This window comes from Trachurus trachurus (genome assembly GCF_905171665.1).
Source record: "Trachurus trachurus genome assembly, chromosome: 4".
Classification (NCBI taxonomy): domain Eukaryota; kingdom Metazoa; phylum Chordata; class Actinopteri; order Carangiformes; family Carangidae; genus Trachurus; species Trachurus trachurus.
This window is the reverse complement of record NC_139898.1, coordinates 16,826,168-16,844,152: the sequence shown is the minus strand read 5'-3', so window position 1 is coordinate 16,844,152 and position 17,985 is coordinate 16,826,168. Positions and strand designations below refer to the sequence as shown.

The following is a 17,985-nucleotide window of genomic DNA, read 5'->3' as shown; positions in this document are numbered from 1 at the left end:
TTTTGCTTTCCAGAGGAGGTGATGCTTGCGGAGGAGAACAAGAATCCAGGACCTTCTGCCCTCGATGGTAAGAACGTTTTTTTTTCTGTGTATATTGTGCACATTGTCTTTCTGCTACACTCACATTGCTTTACATTGTGTCCTAATTTTAAGCTGGTAAATGCGCTTTATAAAGGCTATTCAGGCATATGTCATAAGAGTATGTGCTGCTTATTTGTTTGTGATTTTTGAGTCAAAATATATTTTATTGAAGATACAGTTAAATGAATAACATCTGTTTTCTGTGAAGTTAAATTTTGATCTGGTCAGTCAGTTTGAGATGTCATTTGGTCACCAGTCAGTCGATTTACATTAAACCTTGTTACATTGATGGCTTAGATCATGAGTTTCCTCTTGTGCCACCAGGAGGTTCATTTTGATGTTTTGAGTATTGTTTCAACAACTGTTGAATAGATTACAATGAAAATCGGCATAGACTAATTCCAGCAGTAGTATGAATCCTTACGTGATCCTCTGACGTTTTATCAGTCATGATGTCAAAATTTTGATTTGTCCAATCCTACTTTATAACCAAACTGATAACATTTCTATCAGCTTCAACTCTACTTTGTGTTTAGCGACAATAGCATGCTAACACACGAAATTAAAATGGTGACCACTAAAGAGATATCTCACAGCACCACTAGTTTAGTGCCACCGTCGAAATTATACAAAAATATAATAAAGATAAAGATAGAGAAGAATTCCTTTGGAAATCTGGTATCAGTTAAACTTACATTTAAATAAATCTGACTTGTGCCTTGCTGTAAGTATCAGGCTGTGCTTTCATGGTTTTTACTGTGGTATTGTCATTGTGAGTAGCTACATGTATGTTAGCATGCTAATGCCAAAACACCATTGTGCCTGTAAGTAAGGCTTATAATAGCAGAGTCACTAGCTTCAGAAATACATTCAAAGTCACAGCTGCAGACTTCTGGTCTTGGTAAAAAAAAAAAAAAAAAAAAAGTCTGAGCCGCTGAGCTGGAAAAAAAAATTGAAAGAAATGTTTGAAGTTTGACCCCTATTGTCAGATATTCAGCACAATATATCAGGTACTGATGGTGTGAGCTGCAAATTTGACTCACTCCACAAACCTCAAAACCACATAAAGAGCATTAGTACTGATGGCACTAAACCAGCCACTAGGCTCAGCGCCTCACAGACAGCTAAGTACCTGCTCTGACCCTCTCAACTTTACTTTGACCTTTCCTCCTCGCTAAACCAGCAGGGCTTTTATTAAATGTTGATTGATTGGCAGCTCTCAGGAGGCTGCCAGAGTGGAGTACAGGTGGTGCCTATGGTGAGAACCGTCCTCTGCTCTGCTCTTCTCTCTCCCTCACCAACTTCACACACCATTTGTCGTACACGCTCTGCCACTCAAATTCACACAAGCAAACAGCTTTGAAACAGAAAAAAAGTGAAGCAAATCATTGTTCACTTTTTAGTGTTGTGTTTCTGTCACTTGAAGTACAAAGGCACTAGTTGAATGTAAAAAGAAAAAAGAAACGATGCAAACATGTAATGAAACCAGACAATGGCTCCATTATTGTGATGGAAATAAATGCAGAAGCTCTGATAGCTTTGACTAAAAAGAGGGGTGGCGCACTGCGGTTGCCTTAGCAACCTCTAGTCTAGGCAGCAGCATGCATGTGCTTGTGGTGTGTGTGTGTGTGTCTGTGTTGACAGGACTTGGTGTCCCTGCCTTCAGCAAACACTCCTGTGTGTGTGGAATGGCAGCAATATTTCTGTGTATCTGTGTGTGTGTGTTTGATCAGTGGCTTATTAAAAAAGTCCTTAAGTAAATATTGACTGCACATAGATTCAGAAATCACAAGGTAGTGGGAAGGTGTGAGAGGGGATAGGATGAAATGTAATCACAAACACATCCGTCAGTGAGAAGGTCGAAACACACCCATCATTCTCAGTCGGCATGTACACACTGCACGGCGTGTCTCTCGGGGACAGTGTCCCCACGGCTTGTCAATGTATGGCAGCACATGTACACGGCTCAAAAATAAGAGATGCATGGACCGTGAGGTCGCCGCAGAGCATGATTTACCATGACAGAGATCATAAAATAGCAGCAGAAGGTTTGCACTCAGACGTTTGGATCATTACACAAACATTAAATGATCATTTTTGTCTCATTCAGCTGCGGCATTAATGAGCTCAACTTTCCCTTTCAGCTAAAACTTCACAGGCATGGGCTTTTCATGTAAAGGATCCTCATTTCCTTCATCATCATCTGTTCATTGCATTAGCAGACTCAACACGGGCATATTATCTGAGTCTTTAAGATGTATGGGTGCTCATACAGTACACACGGCCATGTTGACTTAAAACCACCAAAATCTATTCGGTGATCCAGCATAATGTCACCAAGGGAAAAAATGCTTTTTCTTTAGTCCAAAACTTGGCCCGTGTGTCCCTGCCCTGACAGTAACTCACCGATCTAATATAACATTAGATCGGTGAGTTACTGTAATATAATATTACTTGAATATTAGTAATAATATGTTAGTTAAACTCGTAGAACTTCTTGCTCTGCTACAGTTTTAATCTGCCATGCTTCATCCACAGTGTTGAAGAGAGCCACCACCATCAAGAGGAGAGGCATGGATGTGGCATGTCGTGGGCAAGCAGGGGAGGAACAATACGGTGACATCTCCTCTGTGGGTGAGTAAGGGTCAGGACGGACTAGTAAATTCGGCTACAAAAAGTACAAGTCATGCTCCAGTGCATGGTCAATTAATAATGGTGTTGTATGTAAATATCACACTGTTGGGAACATAGTTCAAGATTCAGACTGGGAACATGTTGTACAAGTACTGCTACACCACAGTTTCCCTTTACCTCCTCATTTTCCTCCTAAGGCATCCCCATGGCAAGAGCAAGTATCAGGAGTGCCAAGCGAGGTCCTACAGCCTACTTTCGGCGCAAGGAGCGTCTCTTACGCATCTCCATCCGCCGTGTGGTGAAGACACACACTTTCTACTGGACGGTGCTCGGTCTAGTTGCCCTCAACACGCTGTGTGTGGCCATCGTTCACCACAACCAGCCCCTCTGGCTGTCCAACTTCCTCTGTGAGTCACGCTACATTTGAGCTTGGAAAAGTGCTCAGGCAGTTAATACACCTTTTTGTTCACTCTGTAACAAGCTGTCAAATAGCACTGAAAATCATTGCTTTATCATGTAATTGCAATCATCTATGTATTTTTAACTTGTTTTTTTTTGTTTCGTTTTAGACTATGCAGAGTTCCTGTTCCTCGCTTTGTTCCTGACCGAGATGTTCCTGAAGATGTACAGTTTGGGCCCACGCCTCTACTTCCACTCCTCCTTTAACTGCTTCGACTGCAGCGTCAGTACTCTGACTTCCTTTTCTCCAAAAATTCATAAGCTTTTTGTGCTTAAATTGTGCAGCATCAAACCCTCACTTCCTCCGTTTGTGTCCGTTTCATCATTTTCTTTCTCTCCTCTCCGTCCCCTCGTCATAACTGTTGGTACACATGGATTTGTTATATCTCTTTAGGTAATTGTTGGCAGCATTTTTGAAGTGCTGTGGGGTTTCTTCAGGCCTGGCACTTCTTTTGGCATCAGTGTCCTGCGTGCTCTTCGTCTGCTGAGAATCTTCAAGATCACCAAGTTAGTCTCTTCCTTTGCTGTCTGTTTAAATGTTTCCATGAAAGAAATGTACCGTTGCCTGAAAACTAATGTTACTTTTTGACCTGTCAGTGGGATATGAAGTTTTCCATGTGTAAAATTAATATTGAGTTTTGCTGAAGATTCATTCATTGAAATATTTTTATGGGGAAACAACCAAGTGCAGCCTACCCCCACAAACAAAACAAATTATTTGACAGGATCATAAACACGATTTCCTTTCCCTCAAATACATAAATATATAACCACATACCCACATTAATATTGTTTGCAAAAAGAAAGTACAATGCCTGAAAGTATCATGTTTTTACCCTTACTGTTGGGATTCAAAGCCTACACCATGGACCAGAGGATCAGATTTTTCAATTTCTTGTCTTCTTTCCACTAACATGGCATTTTGTGACTGTCAAGGTACTGGGCATCTCTGCGAAACCTGGTCGTCTCTCTGATGAACTCCATGAAGTCCATCATCTCCCTCATTTTCCTTCTCTTCCTCTTCATTGTTGTCTTTGCGCTGCTTGGCATGCAGCTCTTCGGTGGCAGGTAACAAATAAAAACTCATGAGCATCCATCCGAGTAAATACCAGGGCTTATAACTCTGTGCATCATGCCTTATGAGTTTATAAAGGAATCGAATGAGGCGATGAACTATCCAGGCAGAGAAAAGAACCTAATCAATCTGGCTCAAAATAGAGACTATTTTTCTCTCCCACTCGGCTGGGCAGACATGTCCTGTGATTCCAGTAAATGCACATTCACAAATATAAAAAACAAGGCTGAAGTAAACGATCATGGTTCAGTAAATTCCTTTTTATTGAATGCTCACAGTTGAAGAGAGAATAGATTACCCTATGGTTCACAGTTGTTTTTATTACACTCAGACACTTTATGAGCTGGGCTCTTGTGTCTTTGTCACACACAACCATTGTTGCTTGGTTTTCCTTCAAGTTGAAGGCCATTCCCCACAAGCTGTCACTTCACTGAGTTAGACAAGCATGGCCTTGTGTATGAACTGCCCTCTAGAATACAGAGCACACAGGAAAAAAAAAAAATCTATCTCCATCAGTCAGCCAGTCAGAGAGGAGCAGGATTGATTTTGCTCTGAGTGAAAAAAATAAAATAAATACTCTGCTCTTCTTTTTTTTAAGACCATTTGTGTCACATCTTTTTCACAGGTTCATTTTTGAGGACTACACCCCGACAAACTTCGACACCTTTCCTGCAGCAATCATGACTGTCTTTCAGGTCTGGAAATAAATCTGACAATTTATTGCTCTCTACTTCACACACCTCCATTACAGTGAATCACAATGTACTGTACCAGAATTAAGTGAAATAACATTTTAGCAATTTGGAGTTTATAGATAAAATCAGTCATACTAGTTCTGTGGATGATATTCTGTGTGCTTGTGGATGTGTTTTCTCAGATCCTGACTGGAGAGGACTGGAATGAGGTTATGTACAACGGTATTCGCTCTCAAGGAGGAGTGAAGTCTGGCATGTGGTCTTCCATCTACTTTATAGTTCTCACATTGTTTGGAAACTGTATCCTCCACCACTTTTTTCAAATATTCAAGGTTTCGCTACAAAATCGTATAATTACATCCTTTTAATTGTGTAACTTTACCATTTAGTAAAGGTGATGCAATTGTCACTGTGGAGTCAAACTCTTAATGCTGATTTATTCTAAATCTAGTATCTTCCAGGTAATTTTCTGTTTAGTTGTAAATTACAAGGATATTTTCAAAAAAGCACAAAAGCAATTGGTATGAATTATAGAGAAAGGTAGAAGATAGGAAAAGGAACTCATAAGTGGATTTCAATACCCATCAGTTTTCTAAAAAGAGTAACAGCACTTTCCTTTTTCATTTGTACTGAACTGTGTAGCCCTTTCTTGCTAATAAATACCGTAATTTACAGGTGTCAGCAATTGTTTTGGAAACTATACTGTATGGAAAGTTTTCAGGAAATTAGGCAGAAAATATGGAAAAAATAAACCAAGCACCTCTGGCTAACATACTAACAAAGACCTGCTTATAGTATATGTCTATCCTGTAGCAGTTATGATGCTGGACAGCTGTTGAATCTAATCCCAATCCCACCCACATAAAGTCCAAGTTTCACTCACCAAATAACTAGAAAACTATCTGTGTCTGTCAGTCTGTACGCACATTGTCTCAGGTACGTGACCAGACTTGCCAGACAGGTATCATAGCTCACAGTCGGCTTGTGTGAGGTTGTGAGCTAAATGTGGCTGCCTGCCTGTGATCTGATTTTATATTTAGGTTACATCATACAGGCCAGCTGAGCAGCAGAGGTGCAGTCTGGGCTGTCGATTACAGGTGAAATCTCCAACACTAGTACCATCACCTGTCTCTGAACAAGGAGTCAGTGTTGTGTCAGTCCTTAACACAGGTGTGACCAGACACTCTGCTGAATGTCTTCTTGGCCATTGCCGTGGATAATCTTGCCAATGCACAAGAGCTTACCAAGGTAATAAAAAAGTGAATAACAAAAAAGCTCTGACTAAAAGAACAAGGCCGATCTTATCTGCTTTTTATTCTTATATGACGCCATTACTTCATGCTAAATAGTTTTAATAATCTCTCCACTCTGTCATGTCCAGTTCTGCCTCTTCCTCCTTTTCACTTAAATTCAGTTTAATTATTTAAGCTCATAGATGCTACAGCTGTTCAGCTGCCTTTTCCTCTTTTCCTCTTTCGATCAGGATGAAGAAGAAGCAGAGGCGGCGTTCAACCAGAAGCATGCTCTCCAGAAGGCGAAGGAGGTCGGACCATTGTCCTCCTTCATGTCTTCAGAGTAAGTGCTGTAGCCAACCACTCCTACTCCTACTCTCCTCCCTCTGTCCCTCTCTTCCTCTCCCTCCCTCCATCCTTCCTCCAGGGGAGTGTCCATACTATAGGACCACCCCGCAGTGTACACATGTTGCTGTAGCCTGTAGCTAAATGGCGAGTCTATCATTTGGAGCAGTAGATTTGGATAGATAATAATGCATAGCAGACTTAGGGTCATCAGTCCTGAGCGTCAGGTTGTGCTTCTGTGTGTTAGAGCTGGTTTGTAAACACTGAGTTCTACATGGAGACTGTTTGGAGAATCAGTATTTGGTGCTGTCCCACGAGAGACTTACTGATACGTCTCTTCTGAACCGTCTACTAACTAACCTCCGCCTGCTCCCAGCACTGTAATTTCCTCCAATTTGAAGTTCATGTCTCCATGGTTACTGGTTCCACATCGGGGTGGGAGGTGCTTATATCGTTGTCATGGAGACTCCGTGTCCAAATTAACATGGTGTCCGTTACAGTACTATCCTACTGTACTCAGCAAAGTGGCTGTTGTGGTGAGGAAGTGAAATAAAAAATGTGTGCAGACTTTGATCTCTTTGACGTGCTCTCACTTGTGGATAATTTGATTCATAAAGTAACGTGACCTTGTTTTCTCAATGCCCAGGTTTCCTGCTTGCAGAGTAGATTGGGTTTACTTTCTGAGGGATTGATTGCACAGTGTCTTGTCATAGGTGGTGAAAGTGCATGTGCATGCACAAGAGTGGGGACCTCTGGCTCAGTATGCACGCTGTGTATGGAAAAACAAGCGGTTTGTTGCATGGGCATGTGGAAGATTTCACAAGATTACATCTTATTAACATGACATGATGCACCTTCTTCTTTCTGTCCCTCTGTCTTTCTTTCCTGGCCTTGCCATTTTCATACATCTTACTCAACGAAAATGAAATTAAAGCAAAATAGAAATAAAAGTGGAACTATGCGTTAGTGTCAGTGGAGCCAGCTGAGGGTCAGGCCCTTGTCAGAGCCCATAGAGAAGACTGGAATACCATGGGGTCGTCTGGCCCGGCATCTGTATTCAGAGAGGACACTCTGAACTTTACGGGTTTCTGGTCTCAACTCTGATGTCAGCTACAAAACCCCGGCAGTACCTGCCCCTGCTGACCCCGAGGAAACTTGCATGACAGCATTATTTTGCTCACTAAAAAAAAGGAGAGATGCAGCATGTTGGGGGCTGATGATGATTTCATTTTGGGAAGGCATGCGTCTGGTCGGCATGATCAAAGGAAGAAAAACAGAAATTGCACACAGACCAACTCTTACTGAGAATTCTCCTTACGTACAAATGATACAAATGATAATGAGACTGTAATATTCGGATACTGTTTTCAGTGTGTGTACAGTTTTTCTTCCACTCTGAAGTCTTTTAGTTCTGCACCCAAGTCCTCTTGAATAGTCCTAATATTTTGAGGCTTCACACGTGAATCTCCCGGTTTGGCACTACTAGCATGTCCTAAAAAGATTGTGTGGCAGGTGCATCCCAATGTGGTGGTTTTGTTAAAGGGTATTTCAATCTGTAATCTTTCCCTGTGTTTGCTGATGGAGCCCATCTCTGTGTTTTATACCTGTGTCCATACTGTAGCTCAGACTGTCTGATATCTACTAAAAATGTCTTCTTATCAATGTTGCGCTTACTGTTGATGTTTATATGAATGTTGTTGAATTGTTTCTAATACTGCTCCCATCTTGTTTGTCAATGTGCTGCTTGGCTCCAATGGAGACACACACCAAAGCATCAAGAGTCCAGTCAGTTTTGAGGCTCTGCAAATGTATTGTTTATTCGCTTCAAGCATTTAAAGGAGGGTTGTTTGCAAGATAAACAATTTGACAGCAAACCAGCTGCATGGTGTCGCGGTTTGAATGTGAAATTAATAATTAATCTTTGTGTAATATTCAGCTTTACCCTTAAGCCATGAATAAAACAGCTGGTAAACGGCATTAACAGTCTATTTAGTTGCAGATCTTTTTGTGAAAGGTCAGTTTGTGATCTTTTAGGCTTTTTTTTTTTGCTGTGTGTCTCCTGGCCTGTTTTGTCTCTGCTCACAAAAGCACTAATGTCTTGTTTTCAACCAATCGCTCATTGATAACACGGACCACACAAGAGTCCACACTCCAGTAAGTAACACTGTCTGTTCAGCTCTCTGAATCTCTTACTAACGCCCGCCTGATTTTCTTAAATGGGTAAATGTCTCAGACTCATCCTGTATTGCATTCTGTTCATGCTCTGTCCTGCACCTTCAAACTTTCCAACCTTATTTGACACCACTTTTTTTTTTAATATCTACTCCACTGATTTCATTCTGCATTTTACTCTTTTTTGTTATTAAAGTTACACAACGATCCCTGGCTTGTTTAATTTATCACCTAACATTGTCATTGATCCAGTTAATTGCTTCATGTTGAAATGAAATAGCTCTTTAATGTTAATAAGATGCTCGAACAATAGACCAAAGCATTTGCAATGTACTGTGATATTAATGTTTTGGTACAAAAGTTTTGATTTCTAAATTGCATAAAATGTACCTACTTTTTGTTGCATTAGAGAAAAATTGGACCCAGAGAGTGCATCGACACAAACGTGGAAACTGCTTTGAATCAAATTAACATTTTGGCAATGACACAGCATAGAAACTTTTTTTTTTTTCAAACCTGGTTCAATAGAAAAAAATAAATATTTAAAATGAAAATAACTATTACTATATTTAAATCAAATATAAGTTGTCTGCTTCTGCATACTGACATTTTGCCTTGTCCCTCTCTTCTTAGGGGAAGCCGTAGGAGGCGGCCCTACCTGTACAGGAAAAGAGCCATCCACCGCAGCCGGCCTACCTACTCCTGCTCCCTGGAGGAGGCGCAGGGAAGCATGAGGGAGGGCCGCCCACCCCCACCACTCAACCCCTCTAACTCTTTCATGTCCAGGGGAGAGAGAAGAAAAAGGATGACCATGTCAGTGTGGGAGCAGAGGACCAGCCAGCTGCGGAGACACCGGCAGATGTCCAGCCGAGAGGTCCTGTTCAGTGGCCCCAGCGAGGAGAAGGATGGGCCTCCTGCTCCAGCCCAGGGCCAGCACGAGCGTCCGCTGTCCCTGCACCGCAAGGCCATGCAGCACACGCCATCCGGGAGTTTGAAGCACCTGACAGACACCGTAGCTAAAAACCAAGCTTCGGGATCTGTGGACACGCCTGTGGGCGCCGCCCTCTCTGGTGACATACCCGAACCCCCCATGTCAGTGCCAGAGTCGCTGGATCCCACAGACGTGTCTCTCCCTGATGCTCCTGTGTCTATAACCATACCAGAGCCTCCTGAGCCAGAGCTCGTCTCCGAGAGTAAAAAACTGGGCGTTCATCAGAGTCACAACACTGTAAGTGAGCGTCGGAGCCCCAGATTAAATGGCGACCGCCAGCACAGGGCAGTGAAGAAGTTCAGACCGCCAGATAACGTTGACACGTTGACTCCTGAGATGGGGGGTCCTTGCGGGATCAGGGACAAGAGGGCATTACATCACTGTGACCATCAAAGCGGGGCCAGGAGTCGGGGGTCATCCCCGGGGAACAGAAGCCACTTGGCCAGTCGCTCCGTCAGCAGAGAGAGGAAGAGGAACCCAGGAAAGGTGGAGGAGAGGGCGGCGGAAACCAAACCGGAGGAGGAGGTACCCAACCCTGAGGAGAGCAGGTAAGACAAGACAGATGTTCATTCATTTTTTGTGTGTGTTTCACCTTTGATAAACATCACTGTAAAGTCAAGAGAAACAGAGATGATGTGGAGAAGAGAGGGGAATGAGATGCAGCAAAGGTCCTGGGTCAGATTAATCCCAGGATGTCACATTTCTGTTTAATGCCAGTGGTTTTTAGTGACCTTGTTGTGACCTGGAGATGTTACGTAACAAAAAAGACATCACTTTCTGCACGCATTGTTTTCTAAATGGTAGCACTAGAAGTAATGTCATAAGAAATCAGCAGCAATGAGTGGTGACAAATAACAGAGGTCCACAGACTCAAACCTGGGGACATTGCAGGTATATGGTCACTGCAGTTATTTGCCCTCCCAGCACCAGCAAACCAGGTCCATCCGTGAGGCCGATGGATTCCCCGCACTGTAGGTAAATCACTGTTATATTATCTGTACAGTAATGTGTGTCTATACACCCACAGACATGGTGACCTGAGGGAAGGAGGCGGCACAAATCCACCAGACAACCAGAGCCACAATGGAGACCAGTGTCCTCAAAAACAGGACGAACTTCTTCAGCAATCAGACACTTCTCCTCCTGCGATCCTGGAGGACGACAAAGATGAGAAAGAAGCAGAGCAGGACCAGGACAAGTCTCAGCTCAGCTCCAGTGTGGTCATCGACGTGCCGAACGCTCAGTCATGTCTGGAGCTATCTACCATCACAGGTATTGGTGCAGTTTTTGAGGTTTCTTCAGGCACTGATTGTATGACTTTTTTGGTATTTGGCTTTTCAGACCCACCTTTACTCTACACGTTTACAACTTACTTGTCAGTTACACCTTGTTAAAATCACAGCCTCCAGAGTTCAGGCAATTTACGAGGCGGTGAGTCAAGTCACCATCTAAGCCGGTCCCCACAGTTCACTGATTTGGTTCACCACTGCTTGACTCAGTCAATCCTCACTGGATAGTTTCCAGATAAAAACCTTTTTTGTATCATGTACACAGATTATCGTAGTGAGATAAAAATTTCTCCCTCTCCTTCTCCTTCTCCTTCTTCTCCTTCTCCTTCTCCTACTCTGTCTCCTTCTCCATTTCTTTGTCCTTGTCCTTTTCCTTCTCCTTTTCGTTCTCATTCTCTTTTTCCTTCTCCTTCTCCTTCTCCTTCTCCTTCTCCTTCTCTTTCTCCTTCTCCTTCTCCTTCTCCTTCTCCTTCTCCTTTTCCTTTTCCTTCTCCTTCTCCTTCTCCTTCTCCTTCTCCTTCTCCTTCTCCTTCTCATTCTCATTCTCATTCTCATTCTCATTCTCCTTTTCCTTCTCCTTCTCCTTCTCCTTCTCCTTCTCCTTCTCCTTCTCCTTCTCCTTCTCTTTCTCATTCTCATTCTCATTCTCCTTCTCCTCCTCCTCCCCTACTTCTCCTGACCTTCTCCAGTCAACAGTAAGGACCCAGAAACCTGTAAATCAGAGAAAGTGGAGGCAGAGGAGACGAATCCCGTCAACACTGTGACTCCAAACAGCATGTTCATCTTCAAACCTGACAACCCGTGAGTTTCCACCACTCACACTTCTTGTTTTCCTCCGCCACTCCCAAGATCCCTTGCAGCAGTGTGGAACCGTTTGCGTACATTTGCACAACATCCATGTACTTTGCTTCTGCTGCTGTTACATGTAACTTGGAGACAGCTTAAGCCTGCACAGTCTAACTCCTGCGACACATGGTACCTGACCTCTGGATCACATCTTCACTCTGCCATCTGCTCTCCCTCAGGGTGCGTCGAGCGTGTCACTATGTGGTGAACCTGAGGTACTTTGAAATGTCCATCCTGCTGGTTATAGCTGCTAGTAGTATAGCACTAGCTGCCGAGGACCCTGTGGCTACCTCCTCTGACTGGAATAAGGTTTGTGTTCGCGTTTATCCATTCGGTAAATCTGTCTGGCACAGCTGTGACATTAATAGCTTGATAGAGGCCGGAATATTTCTGATGTTCCACTATTGTCTGAATCACTCTGATCACTCTGTTAACTCCTGAGACATGATTTCAATCACTCTTTATCTGCGCCTTGGGTCTCATACAGTAGCTCCCTTCATCTATGCTAAGCAGCAAAATAACCATAAAGAAAAAAAACACAACATTTCTAAAAGTACATTCCTTAAATTGTTTCGCAAAGGGCCACTAATGCGACTTGATGGGAGGCAATTAAATTGCTGATGAGTGAGGCAAATGAGGTCTGAGGCACACTGAGCCTGGTTCTTTATGGGAGGAAAGAGACTGATTATCTTGTGTTGTATTCCCACCATTCGAGGGGACTATTTCTTAGTAATGCACAAACTAAGAGTCTGTAAAGAGTAAAATCAGACGGCATGAAATCAACAAAAGGAATAATTTATTTCTTATTTTAATGAATAACTAATTCCCATTTTGACATCTTCTGATTTTTCTGTCTGTCTTAGGTCCTGCGTTATTTTGATTATGTGTTCACGGGAGTCTTCACGTTTGAAATGATAATTAAGGTGAGTACTTTCACTGTGTAAGAATGGCACAATAATTATGTGTCACTGCGTGGTGATAACATCTCGGAAAAACGGTGGTAAAACATGTAAATCTACCTTTTTTGAGCTCCAAACTGTGGCGCGACAGAAAATGAATTTGTGCATTCCTGATTGCTTATTAACCACATTTCAAGTACAATGAAAGTTAGGATAATTTATCCAATTTGCATATATCTACAACTTACATTAACATAAAGAATAATTGTTTTGTTTTTTTAGTTACGGTACTTGTTTTATTTCTATAATTATCACAGTAATCTGACTCTGTGGAGGTCTTGATATCTCACTTTATAATTACTATGTTATTCAAGAATAATTTATAGCTTAGTCAGAGCCAATGACTCTCTGTAATGTCCCAATACTGAAGCATAAATACATTGCTCCATGCCTGACAACTATAGCAGGTTTTTATCACCACACACATTGTGTCTTGTCCTCAGATGATTGACCAGGGTCTGATCCTCCATGACGGCTCCTACTTCAGGGACCTGTGGAACATCCTAGACTTCATCGTCGTGGTGGGAGCACTGGTGGCCTTCGCCCTCACGTCAGTCACATGAGTTTTAGCCACATTAATGTATCATTTGTCCAGACATCAAAGTGTCTATAAATCAACCGTATTTCAGCTTTTACACTGTAAATGAGTGTTTCATTTGATGCGTTTGGCCACAGAGTATTCATCTTTTCCATTTTGTTTATAACTGTTGATATACATGTCCCTCTCTCCTGTTTTTTCTACGTCTGTGGATGGTGCCCCTGTGGGAATGACCAGCAGCAATGTGATGGGGTAAAAGCCACCATAGCCTACCTCTTTTAGAGATATAAGCATCTTTAAACAAGCTAAATCTATATATTCAAATGTCAGATTTACTCTAACAATAGATGGATAAGGTGGAAGCTGTCTGCGTTTGGTATTTAATGGTACTTACCATCCTGCTTTTTGTGATGCTCATCTTCTCTGTTTTGTTGTACAGAAATAACAAAGGACGAGACATTAAAACAATCAAATCTCTGAGAGTGTTGCGTGTCCTCAGACCGCTGAAGACCATCAAGAGACTTCCTAAACTTAAGGTTGGAGACACTCTGTGTTTGATAGCTTGTCTGCGTTCCTGTACTTGTCTTAATTGTCTATTTCTGACAATCTGTCAAACATGAACACACTAAAATATCAAGCAGATGGTACCAGTTGCCCAATATTTTGTCTGTGAAGTTTTGTTTAAAGGAGATTTCCATGAGATGTCCATAGTTAATGTATTTTGAGCCTTCAGTTTGATGACGCTTACGGATGTATACCTCAATATGTCAATGTTTTTTCAGTGTGCACACACAGACCATGGCTTGATTCTTCCTCTTTCATTTCTCATAACTATAATTTTCAAAACTCAGAGCAGATAGAGGACGGACAGAGAGACGAGCTAATAAAGCATGAGGTGACAAACTGTGATTGTTGGAGTGGGAAGACACGTTGTCAGGGCTGGGAGCCCCAAACCAGGAGAGGAGAGGAGAGGAGAGGAGAGGAGAGGAGAGGAGAGGAGAGGAGAGGAGAGGAGGAGAGGAGAGGAGAGGAGAGGAGAGGAGGAGAAATCACAAAACTAAAAACAGGCACACTTATTGATATAAATTAGCAAAATGCGTAAAAGCGCAAACAACAAGTGGTCCACAGTAAGGAACAAATCATATACATGTAAATAGGAAAAGAGCTAGTAAGAAGAAGGGGAGAGTTAGAATATATATTTCAAAGCATATATTCTTTCTAGAGTGATTTATTATCTTTCAAGTCGTGACCAGTTTCATGCTGTTAAAAATAAAAGTTGTCATTGGCTAAAAAAAGATGAATTTATAATCAAGTATTATTGTATTGTATATGTTTGGTTTTTGGATGTGTTCATGCATTAAATTGAGTTATACAAAGGCTAGTTGGAAGGTTTTCTCACAATCATTCAAACAAAGTGAAACTCAAAATGTCTTCAACTTTGTCAAAAATGAATATAAAATGTAAATTAATAGATATGGCAAAATCCTGCACATAGAGAACATCATGAAACATAGAGATCATCGTGAAAATGAAATATCTGACTGTTGGTTTCCCTTCTTGTTTACCCCAGGAGTATCTGAGCAACTCACATTTTTTTTAACCTTGTGTGTTTTTTTCTTCCAGGCGGTTTTCGACTGTGTAGTGACCTCTCTGAAGAACGTCTTCAACATCCTGATTGTCTACAAACTTTTTATGTTCATCTTTGCGGTCATCGCTGTGCAGCTCTTTAAGGGGAAGTTTTTCTACTGTACTGACAGTTCGAAGGACACAGAGAAGGACTGCCAGTAATACTCATTTACTCACTTCTTTCCTTTTTTCATCCAGCGTTCTTCACTTGTATGTTAAAATTATTAAATCTGTTAAAATTATTAAAAGTATTTATTAGTTAATTATTGTTTTCCTTTTTGTCTTTCTTAATACTCCATCTTCCGTCATTTGGTTTTTCATTCACTTTTCTTACTCCTTTTTTCTTCCCTGCCTACGTCTTTCCTTCCTCTTTTTCTTTCATCATCATTATCTATCCATTTATTCTTATTTAGATTAAATGCTTAATTTGGATGTATATTAATTGTACTTGTATGTGTCTGTGGCTACATGTTCTTCCTAAAACCTCTTAACTTAAAGATAATAAACCCTTTAAATATTACAAACCTTCTTCTGATACCTGTATTTTTTCTAATGCACCCCTGTTGTCTGCTGTTGCAGGGGTTACTACATTGACTACGGGAAAGACAAGAAAGAGGTGAAGAGAAGAGACTGGAAGAGGCACGAGTTTCACTACGACAACATCGTCTGGGCTCTGCTCACCCTGTTCACTGTTTCCACTGGAGAGGGATGGCCTCAGTGAGTGTCTGCCTGGGATCACTGACAACTCTCATGTTGGATGAGGAAATTCAACAAGTATCATTTTCCATTTGTAGAGGGCTCATTAGTTTTTTATGCGCATTACAGCCTTTTAACATCTGGCTTGTTCTTTGGAAATGGTCAATTCTGACCTTTGATGAAGGAAATGCAACAGAATTTAGCCATTTATTATCTCAATAAGGTTACACCAATATTCAACTGACAGTTCTTGTGGGTTTGTACTGGCCCAGCCCTCATTAATTAACTACTGCTGTGGAAATAAATTTAAATTATAGCTTCTTCCAACTAACTTGGCATTTGAGCCCAACCCAAGTGAACCAATACTTTCAAACACTTTCTCCTACTGTAAATGATTGCTGTTGTTTTATTTATTTTTATTTTTTCCAGGGTCCTGCAGCACTCAGTAGATGTGACTGAGGAGGACAGGGGGCCGAGCCATGGCAACAGGATGGAGATGTCTATCTTCTATGTCATCTACTTTGTTGTCTTTCCTTTCTTCTTCGTAAACATCTTTGTGGCTCTCATCATCATCACCTTCCAGGAACAGGGAGATAAGATGATGGAGGAGTGCAGCCTGGAGAAAAATGAGGTGAGGGGGAGGATGGATGTAAACCTGCTTAACGGTAATTAGTTTTTTACTGTTTACATGCCGATTGCATTCCTCTTTCTGCTGTCTTTTGTATTTCAGAGGGCGTGCATAGACTTCGCCATCAGTGCCAAGCCCCTCACCCGTTACATGCCGCAGAACCGCCACACGTTCCAGTACCGGCTGTGGCATTTTGTGGTGTCACCCTCGTTTGAGTACACCGTCCTGGCCATGATTGCTCTCAACACCATTGTTCTTATGATGAAGGTGAGGAAAGTGAAGCAATTACGGGAGGAAATCAAAGACCAAATGATTCAGCTGTAATAAGATCAATTAAAGCACAGCAGCTGATTATCTATATCTCCTCCTCTCCCTCTCTCTCTCTCTCTCTCTCTGCCTGCCTCACTCCTGAAAATGACGTCACTCTCCACATATCCGTGTTTGCTAACAGGAAAAACAAACCTTGCCCCTTCTTCTCAGCAACATATTCTGTTATGAACTCGCGACTGTTAACACTTTGGTTTTAAAATAAGCCCTGATGTGTGACTCCTGACTAGAAGCATGAATGTGTAGAAACGGTTGTGTCCTTTTAAGGAGGCGCAGCAGCACCACCTCATCCTGCTGTGATGTTTGCATTCGGATCTGCTGATGTTATAGGTTTGTGTCGGGTCGGGGCGGGTTTGTTGTTGGTTTTTTATCTGGCCTTTTCTGGGGCTGCTCTGGTCGTCAGACAGACAGTCAGACAGACAGAGTCGAGGTGACTCAGCCTGTATTAAATATTGATCTATAATGTCCAGGGGCTGCTATTTAGCATGACCTCATTAACTGTGGCTGCCGCCCCTAGAGGAATGACTCCTTTTATAGTGCGACAGATGAGAGGTGCAGAGACTGAGGTACTATTTATGGGTCTGGAGGAATCTTCCATCAACCTGTAGATCTGTTGGGTGCAGGGGCTGAAGATCACACATGTCAGACTGGTATCATGAGGTTTAGCTGCAGTGTGTTGGTTAGGGAATATTCCACTTTTTTATCTTCCTCATTACACACCGAGTTTAACCTCTGCCATCTTTCTATTTTCAGTACTACTCTGCCCCGCCGACATATGAGGCTGTACTGAAGCACCTGAACACGGCTTTCACTGTTCTCTTCTCTGTCGAATGTGTCCTCAAGATCATGGCCTTTGGTTTTCTGGTGAGAGAAAAGGGCAATATGTAGCCAGAATGTGGATTCAAGATCCAATTTAGAAATGACTCAACGTGTCTTCTGTTTTTATACAGAACTACTTTCGCGACACATGGAACATTTTTGACTTCATCACGGTCTTGGGAAGCATCACTGAGATTGTGGTAGACCTTCAGGTACTGAGAAAAATAAGTATCAATGACTACCACTAAAAGAGAATGAGTGTACCTTGCAGACTGGCAGTATAAGATTTATTATCAGCCCTCTTCTCTGAACAGTTGTTCCCTCACTTTTATGTCGACATGAATACTGTTTTCCTGTCCCTTTGCCAGTTTGTTGATACATTCAACATGAGTTTCCTGAAACTGTTCCGAGCTGCTCGTCTGATCAAGCTGCTGAGACAGGGTTACACCATCCGGATTCTCCTGTGGACCTTCGTGCAGTCCTTCAAGGCCCTGCCCTACGTCTGCCTGCTCATCGCCATGCTCTTCTTCATCTACGCCATCATCGGCATGCAGGTCAGAAGCACGAAAGACA

The 17,985-nt window shown here is 42.1% G+C and overlaps 1 protein-coding gene across 1 annotated transcript in view; it reads left to right on the top strand.

Moving 5' to 3' along the window:
- The window catches only part of cacna1ea (calcium channel, voltage-dependent, R type, alpha 1E subunit a), a gene marked incomplete at both ends in the record, with an annotated part of 77,219 nt that overhangs the window by 50,652 nt on the left and 8,582 nt on the right, over positions 1-17,985 (top strand). The window contains 25 exon segments of the mRNA XM_083970279.1: positions 14-67; positions 1,298-1,339; positions 2,620-2,715; positions 2,913-3,122; positions 3,285-3,397; positions 3,569-3,681; positions 4,111-4,242; positions 4,875-4,944; positions 5,127-5,244; positions 6,125-6,192; positions 6,428-6,519; positions 9,327-10,232; positions 10,712-10,956; positions 11,663-11,774; positions 11,999-12,128; positions 12,683-12,742; positions 13,222-13,338; positions 13,757-13,852; positions 14,940-15,100; positions 15,522-15,659; positions 16,068-16,269; positions 16,369-16,533; positions 17,347-17,457; positions 17,544-17,624; positions 17,781-17,966. Coding sequence (XP_083826405.1) covers positions 14-67; positions 1,298-1,339; positions 2,620-2,715; positions 2,913-3,122; positions 3,285-3,397; positions 3,569-3,681; positions 4,111-4,242; positions 4,875-4,944; positions 5,127-5,244; positions 6,125-6,192; positions 6,428-6,519; positions 9,327-10,232; positions 10,712-10,956; positions 11,663-11,774; positions 11,999-12,128; positions 12,683-12,742; positions 13,222-13,338; positions 13,757-13,852; positions 14,940-15,100; positions 15,522-15,659; positions 16,068-16,269; positions 16,369-16,533; positions 17,347-17,457; positions 17,544-17,624; positions 17,781-17,966 — 3,818 coding nt within the window.